Source organism: Gymnogyps californianus, chromosome 1, assembly GCF_018139145.2.
Source record: "Gymnogyps californianus isolate 813 chromosome 1, ASM1813914v2, whole genome shotgun sequence".
Taxonomy (NCBI): Eukaryota; Metazoa; Chordata; class Aves; order Accipitriformes; family Cathartidae; genus Gymnogyps; species Gymnogyps californianus.
The window spans coordinates 95,958,463-95,978,591 of NC_059471.1; the positions used below are offsets into that span (position 1 = coordinate 95,958,463).

The 20,129-nt window shown below is 41.1% G+C and overlaps 1 protein-coding gene across 2 annotated transcripts in view; it reads right to left on the minus strand.

Moving 5' to 3' along the window:
- Positions 1 to 482: 482 nt before the first annotated feature.
- Positions 483 to 20,129, minus strand: part of LOC127013123 (amine oxidase [flavin-containing] B-like) — a 56,352-nt gene continuing 36,705 nt past the window's right edge. The window contains exons 6-16 of one of the 2 annotated variants that reach the window (XM_050891771.1): positions 18,107 to 18,248; positions 16,654 to 16,803; positions 15,844 to 16,003; positions 14,304 to 14,400; positions 13,480 to 13,533; positions 9,505 to 9,562; positions 8,417 to 8,514; positions 7,203 to 7,314; positions 5,495 to 5,557; positions 4,973 to 5,080; positions 483 to 4,115 (exon numbers count right to left, since the gene is read on the minus strand). In XM_050891771.1, the coding sequence (XP_050747728.1) occupies positions 3,969 to 4,115; positions 4,973 to 5,080; positions 5,495 to 5,557; positions 7,203 to 7,314; positions 8,417 to 8,514; positions 9,505 to 9,562; positions 13,480 to 13,533; positions 14,304 to 14,400; positions 15,844 to 16,003; positions 16,654 to 16,803; positions 18,107 to 18,248 (1,189 nt within the window). In that variant the 3' untranslated portion in view covers positions 483 to 3,968. Of the gene's footprint in view, positions 4,116 to 4,919; positions 5,081 to 5,494; positions 5,558 to 7,202; positions 7,315 to 8,416; positions 8,515 to 9,504; positions 9,563 to 13,479; positions 13,534 to 14,303; positions 14,401 to 15,843; positions 16,004 to 16,653; positions 16,804 to 18,106; positions 18,249 to 20,129 lie in introns of both variants that reach the window. The other variant, XM_050891760.1, reaches the window with a different exon arrangement.

A 20,129-nucleotide genomic window follows, 5' to 3' on the forward strand; every position in this document is an offset into this window, starting at 1 on the left:
CACACAGTATTTGGTACAAGGTCTGTTTCTTCCCACATTCACTTACAGCCACATACCACCTGCCCTTGACTCTTATGAGCAGCTATAAAACATGTCCCTGCCCATACATGTTCTGGTAAACAAGGTGCTGTGAGAGAGAATTATCATGATGGGGACACTAAATCCACCTACAGCAATACAAACTAATTCTTAAGTGTAAGACAGTTGGCCATCTATGTGTTAGGAAGAATTATTACCAAATGTGGTTTGATATTTTTGGTGTTTGTTTTTGGGGGGGTTGGGGGGTTTTTGGCTTTTTTTGGGTTGGTTTGAGTTTTTTGTCCTTCTCTCCTTTTTCTTTACAGAGCTTTCTTTACTGAGAAAAGCTGAAGATACCTCACTGGCTTTAGTATGAAATGCAAAATGTTGTGTTACTAAGTAATACTCACCATCACAACCAAGCCAAAAGGGGCTTCCACAAAAGAAAAGCCTCAAACAGTAAATGTGACATGACAATATTTATTGATTCTAATTAAGGTTAAAAAAAGTTCACAGCTGTCAGATAAAAATATCTGCAGAGCCTATTGAAAAGGGAACTTAAGAAGGAAACCAAGGGAGACAGTCACCACAGAGGCACTTGAGAAAATGCTACAGTTAGAAAAGGCACAAATTCATCACACACACAGCATATATATTCCTGCAAAGTGAAATCACTCTTTTTTCCAAAACACAGAGGCAGGCATCACTGAACACTGACCTGTACATGACCACAGGAGACACGCTATAAGCGGTAGTCTATGACAACGCCTAAACAATTTGACTGTAGAGATACTTTGAAAGCAAGACTGCTTTGGCCATCTCATTTTTATCTCTATTGAAGAACAGATTGTAAGAGCAAGGTGATCTTAAGGTGATGGAGATGGGGGAGAGAATGTCAGTCCATTTAAACACAGGTCAGGTTTATTTGTGAGCATTTGTAATCTGCGATTTGGGGTTTGCTTCTTGCCTGAGAGCAGTGGCAGATCTGTTGTCATTTAATCCTGGCTTCCTTTTGCATCCAAGTACTTTTGGAGGACATATAATTCCTTCTTCCTCAAAAATATTTTTCCTTCATGTCTCAAAAAAACCCCCAAACCTTAAAATTTCTGCACTTCTGTAAAGTCTACCTCAGTGAAACAATAGTCCCACTGAGGTCAGAGGAAAATTATTTTAATAGAAGTCCCTAGCTTCTCCTCCGGGCCTTGGGGTCCAGTGATGGACAATGCTCAGACATATACTTAATTGTGATTAATGTCTTTGCTGTATTGACAGCAGATATGTTATTTGGAATCAAGATCTGCATTGAGAAAAAAACCGCACTAGTTAAAGGAAAGACAAGGGGCTGCCTCAGATTGCTCACGTCCTTGTTATTGTCAAGTAGTTTATACAATTACCTTTCAAGTACTTTAGTTAACACAGATTTTCATGCCATGACCCAACATCCTTTGCAATATACAGTTGCTATCAGAACAGTGTACAAGCAAGTAAACCTCTTTTTTTTGCAAATTCTTAAGAGCCTTACAAAATATGCATGATAACACAAATCAGTTCATAAGAGACAAATACAATTATTTCCATGGTTGCTCCTATAATACATTTTATGAAGCTGGTAAACTGCTGGAACTTTCATGACAGCAGATTTCTCATCAAACATGTTAATGAATTAAGAATATAGCACAACTGGTTACCCATTAAACCAGACTTCATTCCTCTCTTTGAAGGGCTGGCACGAAGGAATTTTAAAAATGTAAGCCAGTGCTAACAGTTCCCTCTACCCATGGGGAAGCAACTTGATTCTCTAGCTACACTTGTCAATTTTCTCATCACACTGGCATCCAAATAGACAAAGTGCCACATATTCCTTTTATGTGGAAGATGTCGAGAAAACAGCAGCAAATCCTTCTTTTTAATCCCATAGTGGTGATAAGCTCCACAGCATAATCGTAGCAAGACACGGCTGTAAAGACAAAGAGAGCATTCCTAATGCTTTGGCAGGCTGGAAGGAAGAAGACCGAGACTTTCGAGTCCTAATACAGATGTTGCAATTCAGACCTCCCAGCTCCATCAGATTTGGCTAGAAATCTCAGGGGATCCAAATTTAATTTGAGATTTCAAGTCGCACCTACTTTTAGTTGTGGCAGAATAATACGAGAAATGCTTTGTGGGTTTTCTTTTTTCCATTTTTTGTTTCACTGTGAAACTAAGAATAAGAAAGGTTTATAACTATATACACTTTTTTTTTTAAATTAACCAATCTCATCAAAAGCTTTGGTTATGATTCAGTTCAGTTCTAACTATACCTAACTTCTGTTTTTCCTTGGATTTTCTGCCCCTGTGGCACACAACATTTTCTTGTTAGACTGGGAAAAACCTCTGCCAGATTCAGGAGCAAAGAAGAGAGAGATACATTTTGGATGTGAATAAAACCAATTTATCCTTATTAGTCTCATGGATCTGCTCCTCTTTAGAGACGTGCAGAGTATTTCTAGGGCAGAAGCAGGACTTGAATTCCAAACAGTTTTGGCAGAGAAATCATCTGCAAATGCAGCAATTCTTTATATGTTAAGTATGTATTCACCGTCTAGCACTTACAAATATTGGGCCAAGACTTTAAAAATGTCCTCCCAAATTTAGGTTCCTATGTTTATTTCTGGCCTGAGAATCGTCTGAGTTGCAAAAGCTCTGAACTTACACAGTTCCCATTCAGCTTTCGGTTCCTAATTCATTTAGTAAATAAATCAGAGAGAAAGCCACGCAGAAGCACTCTCTGGCAGGCAAATGTCCCAGCCAATTAGTGCTCTATGTGATACAATGAGAAAGGCCATATGTACACTGCTGCACTGTTCTTCCAACTTAAAGATCTTTATGTCTGAAAAGTTCCCCTATGCATTTTAAAAGGCTGTTATGAGGATATTCATTTGTGATAAAATCCAAGCTGCCGCTACAAGAAGATTTTTAACTGGCACATCAAGTTAAAAAGAATGAAACCTAAGGGCCAGAAACTGATGCGCTGCTCACAAATACTACAGCTTTATAAGTAGTTCAGTGGATTTCCATAGGACTATTTGGAGAAGGAAGTACTACTCTGCACAAGCGGGATCAGATGCTAGCCCAAAAAGTCTGCCTGAGACTGGTGACACAGTTCCTCTACCGTCTGCTCACACTAGTTGCTGAATATATTATTATACTTCCCTCCGTGGTGCTTTACTGATTTTTGTAAAAAATTACATCGGCACTGGTTGAAGGGAGAAGTGCAGCAAACAGGCTCAGAAAAATTCCAGACATCTCAAACTTCATGTGCACCAAATCCTGTTCTCAGTTATACCTGTGTCTTCCTGTTTTGTATTGAGCAGATGTAAAACAGCAGAAATACGTAGAACAAGGTACCATCAAGTTGACAGGTAGGCACCTAAGGTTTTGGTGGTTGGGTTTTTTTTGTTTCTTTTTTCTGTTTCTTTTTTTTTCTTTTCTTTTTTTACATTGTTTGAAAGGCACCAAGCTAGGGAGGGCAGAAGCACTTGCATGTGACTATCCTATCCATGGTTCTCTTTGATCTCTCTATCATTTGGATCCTTGATTAGTTACCAAAAGTGCACAGTCAGTACAACACAGCACAGCAGGCAGAAGTGGAAGTGCTAATCCCTTCAATATGGTGGTTAGGAGAGACTGAAGCTCTGAATCAGCTAAGCTGTGTTCAGCATGAAGCAAGTGTTGGGGGGCAGTTAAGTTGGGGTTTTTGTTGTTTTTTTTTTAATGCTAACGCTACATTTTCAAGCCCACTGTGCCCTACCAGGCAAGAGACAACCTCAAGGTGTTCAAAGTATAAATTTAAGCAGATGAAAGAAAGGAAGGAGACAAAAAAATATGTAAAAAAGTTTTTTTTATGGACGGCTTTACAACTTCCTGGGGCAGGCAGAAGTTAATTTGTTCTCTTGCTATCTTGCAGCAACTTAGGGAGCTAAAAGAGGACCTTGGAGGCAAAGAGCTGTCAGACAGGGTGAAAAAGGTTTGAAAGGCTGTGTCTGTATATTAGCACAAGGTTCCCTGTTCACACTCAGGTCCAACAGCCTGATCTGCCATACTGCTGTACACATCAGCTATAGTCTGGAGCCTACCAGTTTTCTAGGCAGAGGAGATCTGATGCCGCACAGGGACGGACTCGACTGGGACACACAAGCTCTGCCATTCCAGGCAGTGTGAACACAGCTGGGGAGCCTGAAATCCAACCACATTGCCAAAGGCAGTAAAAACTTGGTCCTTTAACTCACTGTAGGACAAATATGCCACTGGAAATGCCAACAACCTATGGCCACACTTGCATAGTTCGGATGGATAAATTTAGCCTGACTTGTCCTTTAGGTGCTGCCTGGGCTCTGGACATCTGGGTGAAAAACAAAAACACTAGAAAGATCCTTACCAGCAATTTGCACGAACTAGTTAATTATTCTTTAAGCTATGGATTTCTTTTCTCAGTCTGCCACACAGGAAGGCAGAAATCCTTTGTTTACAACTAGAGATGGAAGTGCCTGTGAAGACTTGGAGTTCAGGATCTGGTTCAGATATATGTGTAAAAACAACTGGAAATCTCATCAGAACAGGCTTTATAGAGGTATTTTGTCACTTCTGTTCTGAGATCTGGATAAAAGCCTCAAGGTGGTAACGCTTGGCAGGGTATCCTAGAAATTCAACAATCAAAAAGTTACTGCTAGAAGTAGGCCTGGATTCAAGGGGTTCTTTTTCAATATGGATCCCTTTCCTTTATCCCTCCCCTCCAGCCTCTTCTCTCTACTGTTTTCTCCTCTTCCCCAGTCCTGATCTGACTTTGAAGACAGGGAAGTACATGCCAAAAAAAAACTCCGATAAAAAGAAAACTGCTCAAGTGTGAGGCTTTGCGTTGGCACCTTTTTCAGTTTCGAACTAGAAGTCCCTTTTTGTAGGCAAATAACCCAGCCGCAGCCACAGAGGTGAAGAAAGTGGAAAATCCAATCAGCTTTAGCAGTCCTGGCACAGACGGCAAGTTCCTCTCCCAGAAGGTTGTAGTGATGGGCAAAGCTGGAACATCCTGCGGGGAGAGCACCCATTATCAACATAACAACATCTCCACCGTGAGAGGCAGGATGTAAATGGAGAGATTCTTGCAGCAGAAACAGAACTGGGTTGAAGCAGTTCATGTTATCAAGAAGCACAGTGTATCAAAATTTTCTGCTCAGTTAAAGGGAAGAAGAGACACATGGAAAGGATTTGCCTGGTTGAAAAGTGCAGTTCTTTCTGACCCCGCATTACAGAGTTGTCAGATGGGTGCCCTCTGTCTGAGTTTCTATCGTGTTCCTGTTTAGGGAAGGGCAGTTTTGGCGAGTAAGGGAAAGTTTATTGTGGCTTTGATTTAGTGAACTTAAATAAAAACAGTCAACAAAATTTTATCTCATCAGCAAAACCACAGGAAAAAAAAATCCATTTAATTTACAGAAAGACTTACAATTGATTCAGGTTCTGGCTTCCAAATTTCAGAGTCTGGGATTTTCCTCATAGCAAACAGTATCTGAAAATAAATAACATTCTCTAGTAAGTACCACTCATTCTTTGAAAGGGAAAAGAGCTGGCTTAAATTTTCGTTTTAAAATGCCGTGATGAAGGTAACAATTGAGCACATAAATCGCTGTGTATTCAAATTTTAAAAGAAAACTCTGCCTTTGTACAACTCATTTCTGGGGAGTCCTGATATTTAATAAGACACTCCTCCTAGTGGAAAATAGAAACAGTAACAGAAAAACCTCTCTATGCTTAGTCCATGCGAGACAGTGGAACTTGACTAGTGCCATGGGAACAGGGTAATATCAATATGACGAAGAGCTAAGTATACACTCATGGCAAAGTGAGGCGTGCATGAACCAGCTACTGCATGGGCAAGCTATATAGCCAGGAGTAGCTTGTTCTGCAAATTTTACCATGATGTAGGAAGAGGAAGAGAATCCTGTGAGTGATGACAGACCACCACATTCAGCCAGAGAAAAGGAAGACTAAAAAGAAAACCTTCACAATGGAAAAGTAACCATTCAAAGTACCAAAGATACCTGAGATCAGTAGGATAGCAAAGATTATCTGAAATGATAGTCATGAAAGACAGCAAGATTAACTTCTTTTACAGTAAAATAAAATGGAGGTGGTGATATTAATGTTTTTCCTATTCCAAGCACTTGTAGATTTAAGATTTGCCATCTTCTATGATGGGCTTTTATTCTAGACAAGATTCATGGACCCCGACAACTTTTCAATATAGGAGAGTGAGAAACACCCTTGCACTAGATTTTAAACATATTTTCCTTTCATAAGTAAATGAGGAAAGAAAAACATCAAAATTTTTACCAGTCAAGCTCACTTGCCAACTTCTCTGCTGAGGCCTATGGAGGTTCTGCTTACATTAGAGAGGTCATGAAGCACTACCTCTGGAGGTTTTCAGGAACAGGTTAGGTATAACCTTCACAAACAGGACAGTTTAGGGACAGTTGATCCCTGTCTTTTGGGGCAGGGTTATGGGCTAGACGAACTCTCCAGATCCCTTCCAGACCAATTTCTGTTCCACAGCTGTAGTTTTTAGCCACAAGGTTCCCTTCACCTCATAAAACAAAGATGAAATTTCTTTTGCTGCTCCATAAACTGTAATATTCCTGAAAATACTTGAGGAATTGCATTCTCTCAGAAGCAAAATATTTAAGTCCTTGTTTAATGACTTTATGTAAGGCTGTCTCAATGGTATATCACTGTGTCAATGGTATTGTTGGAAACGGTTGAGGAAGGGACTGGCTTGGTGTGCAGAGCTGCAGAACTGAGCTGTTCCTAGTGAGGCTAACGGCCATGATCTCTCAGTACGATGACTAACAAAGTGCCCATTTGGGGGAAAAAATGACTAGGTGAGAATTTGGGATTTCTGTTAAAGAAGAAAGGATTTCATTCCTGGAAACAGAGGAGAGTTTGATGAAATAGCCAGAGCCCTTCCTAAGCATTCCAAATCTAAGTGCAAAACCTTCATCCTTTTTGAAGTCTATGCCCCTTGCAGGGATTTGCATCAAGATTTCAGAACGCCTGAAGCTGGCCACACTCAGTCCCCATTTCACCTCCGACCAGAAGATCTTTCATTTTCCACAGGATATTTGACAGTGCCCCCTGTTTTGGGCTTGCATCTGTACCTCTCTGGCTGCTCTTTCTCCAGCCTGTACAGCCCCCTCCATGTAGCCGCTCCACTCTGTGGCTGTCTCTGTGCCAGCAAAATAGATCCTGCCAACAGGCTGCCGAATAATCCTGGAGGGGGACAAGCAGTAAGTCACATCAGCCATATCAGGAAAGATAACTGAAATCCTTGGGTTAATATTAGAATAGAAGTGTTTTAAATAACAGCGAGCACTTAAAGATAGTAACTTTGGGAGAGCTGAGCTGGAGGGGGAGTCTGCATTGCATTTCATTTCTTACAGTAAACACACCAGTGTTCATATTTTCTAAACGTTTACACTGCTCGTAGGTGTAAAGGACAGTTAGTTTGAAACAAGACTTATTCTATCTCACGACTTTAGCCAGTGTCATAAATACCAATGCTAGGCATTACTGGCACAGTGTAGCATTCTGACGTACAGCCCCATGATATCTAAAGTAACAAGCAAATAAAAAAAATAAAAAAGGATTTTATTGGTTTTTTACTCTATTTTTGCCAGAATTTGCAATAATTATAATGAAAATTACTTTAAATACTAAAGCCTCCATATGCTCTTCATTACAACTGCTTTATTGCTCTAAGTTCTTTTTAAATTTTGAAAACTTATACTTCAAAAGTAGGGCCACACATTAAAAACTATGTATCTGAATCCAATCATCAGTCTGACCACTAAGCCTTTTTCTTTTTGGTAAATCTTACTTTCATGCAAAAACTTATGTTGGAGAGGACTGTATACAATGGCACACTGATTACTATATTAAGCTTGACTGCTAAAAGGAAAGGAACAGTCCAAAGAAATCACTCATTACTGTCAATGTTGGCAAAAATTAACTCTCTGCCAGTATTCATAAAATACCAGCTAAAGATGTGCCGGAAACGGTAACACCAATCTCAAATACCCAAAGCCAGTTTTGTAAACAGATTGTGAAAGCTTCCCGACTCCCTTCCAAGAACCTACTCGGCTGTATTTACAGAATAACAAAAGTGAATAAAACCCCCTAATGATATTGTACTCATCCATCATAAAGCCCAACTGAGACAAGTAGAAGGTTATAATATCTGTTTAAAATATTCCCCAGTGATTTTAAAGGTATAAAGTGAACAGTGACAGAGGATTTATGACCCTTTCTGAAGATATTTATTAACTTGGTCTTATCTTACTACTCCGAAGCCCACTATAAATAGACACTGTACCTGCCATACTGAGTCATTATGCCTGGTGGGAAGTAGGCTGTGTAGCAGCCCCCAGAATACTGCTCTTCACACCAGTTCTTCTCTTCATAATGCACTGGCTGTAAAACAGAGATTAATTCACTCAAGGAAAGGACTAAGTCCCGAGGAAGCTAATAAAAGAACTGAGGAGACAGCAGAGAAGAATAGCTTATGATTTGTTGCATGTCAACGTCACAAGACGAGCACATTTAACAAGTCTCTTGATGCAACATGGATCCAAGACAATAAGCCTTAATTTTAGACACTGCCAGCTATTTTTAAAAAAACTAGCTAATCTGGCCACCATAGAACATAATCCTCTTAATCTGTCAATGTAAATTTATGCTTTGAGCCCAAATTTATGCCTTGAGCCATGTAAAGCAAAATTAACCTCTGGTGTACACAGGTATAATACTTGTAATATGTACATTGGATACAAATATATACTGTTAAAAATGCAAAGTATGGCACTTGCATGGTTCTATGTACAATATCGTTGTGTTTAAAGTGATGTAACCTCGCGATTGGTGTCTACAACATTTAACTCACGTAAAATTGCCCCTAAATGATAAACAGCATTGATCACATAAACTAAGTGTGAGATCACACAAATCCTATCAGTTATTTACCATTACAGGGAAGAGAAGGCAAGGGAAAGGTAAAAAAAAACCCAACACATGCAGTAACGGATCTTAGGAACTAGTAAGAGAGAAGGAACATTATGCTCAACGTATACTGAGAGGGAAAGGCAAGCCTGTCACATCTGAAAACAGCTGAGATGTATGGTGGTAAGCACTGTGAATGCCACCCGTGAAGCTGGACAAGAACATATCTGCCTTTTAACCGTTTCATAAGCTCATTCTTATCCTCGCTGTCAAATACAACCCAAGACTAGCCATAACCTTCTCTCCACTCCTCTACAGAGGGCAGCAAGCGCTCCCGTAGCAGGTACCTTTTCCAAAACTCTACGCAGCGCTGTGCCAGAGCACTGCTGCATTCCAGTTTCATTCTGCCCTTCCCCAGCTCAATAAGTCTGACAAGAGACACCGCGGTTTAGATTTTGTGCTTACATGTAAAGCTTCCTCTGATCCCAGAACCTTTGCATAGAGCTCACACAGCCTCGTCTTCCTGCAAGAGAAAAGCAACAGAAGACTTCGGTGTGAGGAAAGAGAAAACAAATCACCTCTAATATGTCCTAGTTTTAAGAGAACAAGTATTAATATCTGCTTGAACTTGAGGTTCCAGCTTTTTGGGATCTATCCTAATTGGTCAGCCTCTGGATCACTAGAAATAACTCACTCAAACTCCTGTGCTGTGTAAGTGCTGGTTTTACCAGCAGTTACGCAAGCCGTTCCCTTAAGATACCTCTAGCAGCCCAAATCCATACGTTATCCAGAGGTTCTCCAGGCTGTCAAGAAAAGGAAGTAGTAAGGCATTGCACTTTTTTGTCTTGGCACATAGTCTAACTTACGGTTTGTTTCTACAAAGATGCAGGTATTGATAGCCTGAGGCTCTCAGGGAATCAGTACTTTATTTCTGTATCTATAAAATTTCCTCCTGTTTTAGTTTATGAGTCTATAAATCCATGAATATACTTCATTCTGTAGCAAACCCCAAGTACAATTAAGTTTGTTCCTACAAGCTTTTGGGTTTTACTGTTTACTGTTAGCCACACTGCACCAATTCCCAAACACAAGAAGATCAAAATGAAATAATAGTTAACAATTATGAAAAAACCCCACACAAACACAACACTGGAAAGACATTTACTTCTGGAAGCAAATCCTGTGCTCCACAGAAAGCCATGCTGAGCACAGAAATACAGCAGTCCCAGCTCTGTAACTGTATGGGCTACACTTGCAGCTATATAAGCACATGAGGAAACCATATCTATACTGCTGTATGAAGCAACCCAGCTATACAGGAGCCCAGCTATATCCATGAGCTGCTGAATTCAAAGAATGCTATAGCAAGGGGATGAGGAGAAAAAAAAAAAGCAGGAAGACCTGAAGGGCCTTGAAGAAGGTGTCCTCCTGTGCAGGTTGGAGCTTGAGCAGGAAAATGAAGGCTGCTACAGTTCAGGAAGAGCCGTGGCCCTGGGGTGATTTTGCTGCTGGCAGGTGTCAAGCCCCGCAGCAGCAGAGGGGAAGGAAGCAGCCCCTTCCTTGTGCCCTGGGGCAGACGACAAGGGTCAGCCTGCTCCAGAAGCAGAAACGCATGGTGACAGTGACCGGGCAGGAGGGCTCAGAGAGCTGCAGGATCCATAGATGAACATCCCTCTGCAGTCAGGGGGTGACATGAATGCAGCAACAGCCATAACAAAAGGGATCATTTCCTCCATCTCTCTCTCTGTCTCTCCCTAAGTGAGGTGACCACCGTGCCCTGCAGACCACCAGCACCTACCCAGTGTCTGAACAGAATGAAGCCGTTTTAACAGCATGATCCAGCAAAGCCTCTGCTGAGGTCTGCCCACCACCTCTCACAAATGCCCACCGGCTCCTGCTTTCAGGGCAGGTCAGTAACACCACGGGGCTCCACAGGAAAGCGAGTTATCGCCTTGGGACCCATCTGCTTCTGCTCCTCCCAGCACCATGACAGGGATGAAAAGGACCCCTCTAGATCTGCCTGTGCCCTGCCCTTTTTCCACACATGACTCGCAGACCCTCCAGGGAGCCTGGAAGTGGCATACCAGAGGCTGGTAGGGATTCTCATGTACGGCCAACTGCAGGGCTCCAAGAAGGTGCAAGTTCACTGCTGTTTGCTAACTACATTGCAAATACAGATAAAGTTAGTTTAAGATAGCCGTGCAAAAGAAAATATTAAGCTTCAGGTCAAGGGCATCTTCAGACTCTTAAGAAATATCAACCTTGGAAGGAATTCTTCATCAATAATAAGGTATTATTTGACAGAAAAAAACCCACAGAAATGCAGTTTCTAAAGGACTGAATTGTACCAACAGTAATCTATCACTGAGGACATTCCCCCTAATAAAAGCAATCCTTGCAGATGTGCTGGTCTCTCTGCAACATCTGCACTTTTTGTCCTACAACAGTTTAAATAAATACTTATTTATGGATTTATAGTTAATGCTAGCATGGAACATACGGAATATGCAGTGAGTAAAATGCTTATTTCTTGGCTTTGGACTCAGCTGTGAAATTGCCACCAGCACTAAATAAGAGGAATGTTATGCCTGGAGCTACCTAGGTAGGGTACTGTTGAGAGTTACACTGTGCCTGGTGCAGAAGTGCACATGCAGACACTCAGCTCTTTTCCCTGATCTCTTATTCCATGGCAGTGTGTGATGCCATCACCTTTGTTGCACAGCTGTGAAAGGTAGGGCACAATCTAACCACTGTAATTTCTCATTGGCACCTGGCCTGGGAAGACCAGCTGGAAGGCAGCAGTGAGTTTTACTCCCTTCAGTCTGGCTTAGGCTGTAAAACGGTTTCCATCCCCTCCCACAACTGCTGTTCCCAGCCATGATTTAGCATAGCTGCCACGGACTCTACATCCTACTCTTTGTATCCAAGGATTACTGAAAACCTTACCCTGTCATCCATGTGATAAAGGGAGAGCCCAGCTTGTGTTGATAGGCAAGCACAGCATCTCAGCGAGATGCATCCTCTGTAGGGTGCCACAGGAAGCCTGTCCTCAGAAAAGATCCCTCCCTGCAAACACCATAGCCCCGTCTAAACAACACAAACTGGTCGCACCCTGAGCATACACTGGGAAAAAGTCCGGGTTCGCGCTCTGCCTTCTCCTGGACCCCGATTTCTACTGGAAGGAGAACTGTGCTTATGTGCAGGAGAGGAGCTGCAGTGCAGCCCAGCGGGTTCCTGCCTTGGCTGGCTGTGGCCAGGACTGCAGGAGCCAGAGAGGCACGCCCACACCAGGGTACATCTATCAGGTACCAACCCAAGCATATTTCATAACCATTCTTTACCAAAGCAAAGTCCTTCCCAGTCTAAGGTTTATTCCTCAAAAGACAAGAGTTCAAAATCCTTTTGTTTAAAACTTGGCAGTAGGCAGCAGCAGAGTCAGGCTGCCATTTGAAAAGACTGGGACACTAACAGCCCCATTTAGACCCATTACCCATAGACTGCTAGACTACCTGCAAAGCTAATCTGAGATGACTATATCTTCTCTAGTTAGACTAGCTATTACTGTAAAAATATTTACTTGGACACAGTATTCCTTGTGGCATGCTTTAAAAACAAATGTATTTTCTCCATATCAAAATAAGGCTCTCCTCATATCCACACTCTCTACTTGTAGCTTTAATTTGATAAGATACTGTGAATCAGTGTGATGGAAAAAACTCATTACTTTGTAAATTCTATTTTAGTAATAAACCAAAGAGCACTACTGTATGCAGAGATTTGTTTCAAGAAGACAATAAAAAAGACCTTCATCTGTGCCTGAAGGGCATTTTTTTTTTCCCACAACTGAGGGTGGAGAGCTGGAAGCAGCTTTTTGACCCCTTCCTGATGCTGAGGTCTTGTTCACGGCAGCTACAGCAGCCTCAAGGTTGCACTAAGTTACAGACACTGAAAGGACCCTCCAGGGCGACTAGAAAAAAAATCAAGCACAGTGGCCAAACCTGTCGCATCTGACAAGGTTTCCAAGTGCTCAGTGCACTTGCAGGAAGCCAGAGAGGTAGCAGTGGCGGTGGATGAGGCTGGCCCTGGACCCTTTCCAGTGAGGGCAGCAGAATCTACACTACTTCCGTATTCAGCAGCTTAGAGCAGTTCTTTTGCTAGAGTTACCTAAGCAGCGCAGCCCTGCTGGAAAATAAGAACCAGGGCCAGAGAGTTTCCAAAGGGCAGGGGCTAGCTACCACATCTGCTGCCGGTTTGTGGGAATTCTGTGGGGCCTTCATCCAAAAACAAGTAAGATATCTTCTTCCTTAAAGTGACATGTCTGCCTACTGTCACAAGGTTACAGACAACTTCCTTCAAATTGGGGCATTTTTTTCCTGCTCTGGTCATTTATAACAAAATTTTCATTCAGATTCCACACAGATCTCCAGTGTTCGTACTTACCTTTCTTCTTTTGTGAGACCTGTCAGTCTTCTACACTTCCGAGCAAGAATGAAGCTGTAGGAAGACCACAAACAATTTACTTCCATTATGTTACTACATATCCTGCATTATTTAAAATGCCAATACCTTATGATGGGTTGCTGTGATTCATAGTATTAGCTTTTGGGTCTCTATCCAAAATATCCATTTCACCTCTCTGCATAATGTTATATGCTCTCCTTGCTGCTTGCAGGACTCACTGTGGAAGGAACCACTCTGAGATTCGTATGAGCTGTATCCCAATGACCTTAATTTTATACAGCAGTGGGTGCAGGCATATAGCAACAAGAGGTGAAGCCTGGGATTGAACTGGAAATTATTGCTTAATAAACTTTCTAAGACTGATCATACTCTCTGGCTGTTTAAAAAAAACAGAACAAAACACAATATAATTCTAGGAAACAAATTCTCATTTAAAGAACCGGAAGATTTGGGGGAGGCAAAACATTTGGAGAAAACTTTACGTTTCTGCAATCACCCCCTTTTTTCTTCTCCTTCCTTTCCTCTTCTCCAGTTTTGTACGTTGCCACACAAAAAGGCAAAAGATGACAGTGAGAAAAAGAAGACAAACAGAATTTCATTTTTTTAAATTAGCAATTAAATCATAGAGAGAACTTTTTTTGAAAGAAAAAAGTCATAGAACATATTCAGCGCACACTGAGAAACTCAACCCTTTAACTATTTTAAAGTATTTCCCTTCAAAAGTAGCAGGTTTTCGGTTTCAATTGTTGCCTCTATGACAAAAAAAAAAGGGGCATTAACTAGACACTTTCTTTGTCTCTTACCCTATTATGGCAGGAAAGCTGCCATCAGGCTTAGTATCGTCAAGTGTTAAACCAATTGCAGCATCCTCATCTTCAATGATCATGGTACCACAATATCCTGTTAAGCACAAGGTGGAAAAGAAGTTAGGATCCATGTATCCAAACACAGGGACGAGCTTCCAAGAAGTTGTGAAATACTCAGAACTTGACTGGAAAAAGCCCTAAACAACCTGATCTAAATTCACTCTGCTTTGAGCAAGGCATGGGACTAGATGACATCCAGAGGTCCCTCCCAATCTCTACCATTCGCTGATTCTACGATTCTAATACAGGGAGATATGAAAACAAAGGAAAGGAGAAGAAAAAAAACAGGTAGAGTGACCCCCATCAAGTGACAAAGATTAGCACACAGCTCCCTTGCTGATCTGTAAGGCGATGTAGTGTAGTGTTGCCTTGAGTCAGAGAAGTGCCAGATCCTCTCTAGAAGAGAAATTTTAGATCTGAGATGTGCTGACAATTAACAATCCTTTTCAAGCATCTTTAAAACAGAAAGTCAGTAAAGGAATCTCCTATTGTTGAATTCATGATAGAAAAATAAATTATTCTGCAATCCGGTTAGCAAGGTAATTATTAATTGCACAGAAACAGATTGCTCTCAGATACTGAAGATGTTCAAGTGCCTCTACCACAGTTGTTTCCATATATGACATATATGTCAGACATAGGAGATATTCATACATTGTTTTGAAAACACAATTGTTCTTAAAAGAAGGGTTGGAAGAAAATCAATTGTTCTTAAAAGAAGAACAATGGTGTTAGCAAAGCACAGTACACAAACTATGGGTTCTATCAGGAAATGGGAGTCACCTCTTGCCAATCCATCCCAAACCTAATGCCAGAATATGCCAGGATCCAGAACTCTTAAAATCATTCACAAAGAGGAAGGGTGGATGACATTTGTAGACAAACACAGATGTGGACTCATTATAACCAGTGATGAGAAATGGGTGCTATTACATTGCAGTTTGTCTTAGATTTGGCAAGTTCTAAAAGAGAGCTGAGGAATCATGATGGAAGTATTCAGCATGTAAAGGGAGTCGAGGATGACTAGCCCAGCTGGGTATGTCTATGTGAAGACACCTTCAATTAATCCTGCCCAGTGTATCCAGAAGGCAGAATTTTTGCAGGCTGATAATTGATGGGATAAAACCTCTTTCCATCACACATCACTTGTACCGTTACGTTACTGTACAAGTGGGAGAGACTCATCTCATATGCAGGTGCCACTGAAGGAAAAGGAGAGGACAACAAAGAACAACCAAGGCAATAAGCAACAGGCATGAGCTCTCCCTTCATGCCTACCTCCTTCTTTTTATTCCCCCATCCACCCTCTCTTCCCAACCGATCTCTCAAGTTTCTCAGAGGAACGCAAAAACGGCATAGAAGTGTATGACGTCTCCTTCTAAGGTCCAGCATCCTCTAAACACAAAGTCTACTCCGTTACCATGCACCCTCTTCCCTCTCTCTGTCACTACTATTCCTTTCAATTAAAACGTAATACCCTTCTTCCTCCAGAAAGTTTCCTTATAGTATACAATGCACTTGATGACTGAGCCCATGGGGATTCGGTTGATGAGCTGGTTTCTCATTGGGGGCAAAGGTGGGTTGAAATGAATCTTCAAACCAAGAGCTGGGGGAATGGCACTGATCACATATTTGCCCTGGAAAAGAAATTATACATAAGTCAAGTACATTCTCCACTACTTCATCCTAAGTACATCACTCTAATGATCTTGGCAGACATCTGGGGAGGCTGCAGGGTGTATCTTCTGAAGGAATTTTGGCATTTAGCATAAGAATTGCAAGACTGAACCCTCACAAAATCCTGCTTGTTAAACAACAAACAAGCGTTATATAAACAGCCATCTGTTCGAATGATGGGCAGCTGCTCTTACCCCAGTGCTTAAAAAAAAGCGCTGTGTTATAAGAGTCCATCGGTCTCTCTTCCATCTAGACTCCTCTGTTACAACTTGGAAGCAAAGCCTGCAATGTTTTTCACGGAAAGTTTATTACTAAGCTACATTTTTGTGTTCACCTTACAATTATCCTTTAATTCAGAAGGTAACTGAACACAAAGAGGAGATGCTAGCAAAGGAAGAGTTTGAATACACACTTTGCTTTTTGGCCATCACTTTAAAGCTCTATCATTGCTATTACTTCAGGACGAGCAGAAAGTGTGACTTTCTGTCATAGTCACTTAAATCTCTGCTACATTTTTGTACAGGATTTTGGAGAAGTCAAAAAGGAAAAGCTAAAGGTTTTCTAGCCATCCCAGCACAAACGGTTGCTTAAATGTTAGAGGTTTCATTACCTCATATAATTCACGATCTAAGGTTTCCACTATGACACTTTCACCCGACTGGTCGATGCGGACGACTGGCTTCCTCAGCTTCACCCGGCCTCCCAGGCGCTCCATTATTTTCTCACTGATCTGGCCAGAGCCCCCAACAAACTTCCTCTCCTGAAACACAGAAAACAACAACTCGGCAAAGCGGACTCAGCAGAGTGGTGCTTGTGAATTGTGTATCATGACAAACATTTTGCTTGGCATTCAAAACAAACCCCATTCTTCTGTTGCTATCAAAACATTTTTGGGGAGTTTGGCAGTCTCACCTGGAAAATGTATCCACATTACTTTCTCTTTCAGTGAACTCCTCAAATACTTCCCATGTTTGACCACCAGCCACAACTAGAAGTATCAGTAACCTCATGAGAAAATCCCTTCTCGTGTTGCCTCCAAATGGATTCCACAGATCTGTGTGAATCAGCAAGACTTCTGAAAAGTGCTTAAACTTTTAAATCTTTCTCTGAGTTCACTCTTATCCCTGCAGAGGTCTGTGTATCAGAAGTAGGAACCCTGATCCTCATAATAAATAACAAGGTATAAGAAGTGATGTAGCTCACACCAAAAATGTCTCCTGCAGTATATAATCTAACCTAACTTAAACTCAAATCACTTCTAACACAATACAGAATTCAAATAATATTTTATTCAACATATTTACAGTTACATTATCTATAATTATTGCTTATCTATGCATATTTATGCATTTTAATATGCTGTAATGTATTTGTATTTTTATTTATTTATGATTAAATAATTTGCATTTCTGTAATGTAATTATTTCTAATACAATTAGTAAAATTTGTATTTCTCAAGTAGAAGACCATAAACAGTCTTTACTTTCCTGAAATGCAGAAGCAGCACTAATGTACCAGATTTCAAACATTTCAGAGCAATATCATATTTAAGCAGGGGTGTTCATTTTATTCAGTGTGATTTTAAAATCTTAACAGGTTTAATCCTTGGAAGCTTGCGTCTTTAGGAACCCAGCTCTGGGCTACAGTTTCAGTATTAATTTGGAGCGCTCTACATACTCGTGCAGCTAGCACTGCCATCTCCATTAAGTGCTTCTGAAGTGGTAAGGTTTGCTTCAGCCTCATGACAGAAATAAGCATAAGTAAAACTTTCTTTTTTCAACATGGATAAGCAAAGTATGTGTTCTAATCAGAGCCCAAAAGGAAGCAGGATACAGATACAAATCTACTGATCCCTCCGCCAATGCCTTCAGCACAGGAACAGCCTTCAACACTAGTTTTGCAAGATCCAGATTAATGTGTAAATGAATAGAACTAGTTATCAACGTGCTACTGGCTCAAGTCATGGACGTCTCAGCTGGCCCTCTGAACTAAAATAAACAAGCAAAAGAATGAAGTTAAAACAGGGCCTGTCACAAGGCGCAGAAGGTGATGGCTGACAGTACCTGTCCTCCGTTGGTGGTTGAGAATATCCTTGTTGTCCCCCCGCACTGCTTCACATACCACAAAAACCAAAGGGCAGAGACCTCATGGGGTTCAGAAGTGACATCCACATTCACAAACAGGGTTGCGAAACTCTTGGCAGCACTGCAACAAAGACAAGAAAGTGAGTTAATTTAAAAACAGAAGAAGGGTGACAAGATTGTTCTTTAGTAGGGGAGAGACTGTCTTTGGCAACCTCTTCTTTCACTGCAGGCAAAGGATTCCTTAACTTCAGTTGAAGTAGGAAACTATCAATTCCTTTTATGCAACATTTTTCAAGTAACCCTGCAAAAAAGTGTTAATCAAGCACTGCTGTATTCCAGCCAAATTAGGGCTTCAGGAGACACAAGAGCCCATGAAAGCTTATGTCACTTTATGCTACTAATGCAAATTTAGCTTGCCATCCTAGACTCAGGATTAAGGGAAGCAAGCCCTCCTGTGTTCACCGGACTCCAAAACCAGCATGTCCTCCCACAGTTCCTGGGTTACATACAAGATCTGCAGCTCTGTTTGCACCTGCTGAATGCCTGTCCCTCAAGCACACAAGCATAGAGATTATTCAACACTTGTCATAAAAAAGTTAGGGATCTTGTCTAAGCTAATTATCTAAGCTCTCTGGATTAGTCAGCATCCCCTCACTGCCCGCTCCTCTGCTGTGCTCAGGGAGGGTGCTGCAGCTGGAACACAACAAGAAAAAGAAATGTAAATAGGAAGCCATAAGTGAGGAGACAGCATATACACATTCATGCAAAAGTCTGGCAAGAAAAGGGAAAGGATACTTTTGCTTGCTCAGCTCAGTATTTTAAACGGTGGTCTGGTAACCAGTGGTGATGAACACAGAAATGGAAAAGTGGCCTGTGTCTGCAAAAGGATCACTGCTTTATGTCCTCCAGTTGGTGCTTTCATAACAGCTCTACTGAAAATTACTGTATAAACCTGTACAAGATTTTGGGGTGCACTAAGACACAGTTAATTAAGGCTCAGGGAAACATTCCTCCTGTTAGAAGTAAATACTTCCTCTGCCCTCACTCTGAGCAGGAGTTTAAAGGGACACGGACAGGACCAGGAGATGCTCAGCTTAACTGCATTGTGATTGACAGGGACTGAGATTCTACAGGTATTTGATATGCCAGGCATCAGGCAATCAATAACTTCCAAAGCCAGTAAAGAATCCACTTTTAGTTGCTTCTTTCTTTTTTCAGTCTTCGAACTTTCAAAAAAAAAAAAGTGAAAAGCATAACTTATACTATTTCAAACAGCTGTAGATCTACATAGAAAAAAGGCATCTTCTGTCCTTTCTAAAAATGCAAAGTCCCGCTGAAGTAAAAAGCTGATCCATTTTCTGAAATACGGGTGCATTCTGGCTTCATTCTTGACAGCAAAAATAATACAGAAAATATTTATCAATTTCTGTCTGTATAAACACATACTGTAAAATATGCTCAACTCAAAGATATTTTGTCTAACAGGAGAATTATTATATGTATTTATTAATATCTCATAAGCAGAAGCTATTAGATGATGGTTAAATTCTCCTAGCTTCTGCCACCTTCTCCCATTGCTTTTCAGCATTTCAGTTCCCCAGTTTCTCCTAGTGTTTTACTTAGAAATGGCAGTATTTCAACCAAGAGCACTCCGGGTATCTCCAGCATGCAACTCTAGCCAAAAGCAAATCTGTACAGTCTGTTAGATGAGAGGAAATAGTAGAAGATTACCCTTCTGGATCATTACCTTCCAGGGTGGGAAGTTTCTATGGCATGTTACCTAAATCTTGAACAAACTGGGCAAATCAAGCTGAGATGCACACATAAAATCTGAAAAGCATCCTGGAATTAAGGGAGGCTGACAGCTATGCCAATATTCAGGTAAAATGTCAAGTCCTATTCCATCAGAGTTTGAAAAAATATGACTGTAGTCACGTGAGCTATTGGATATTGAATGACTACCGATGCATGGCATTTTGCTAACTTGTATAGTTCCTTACCA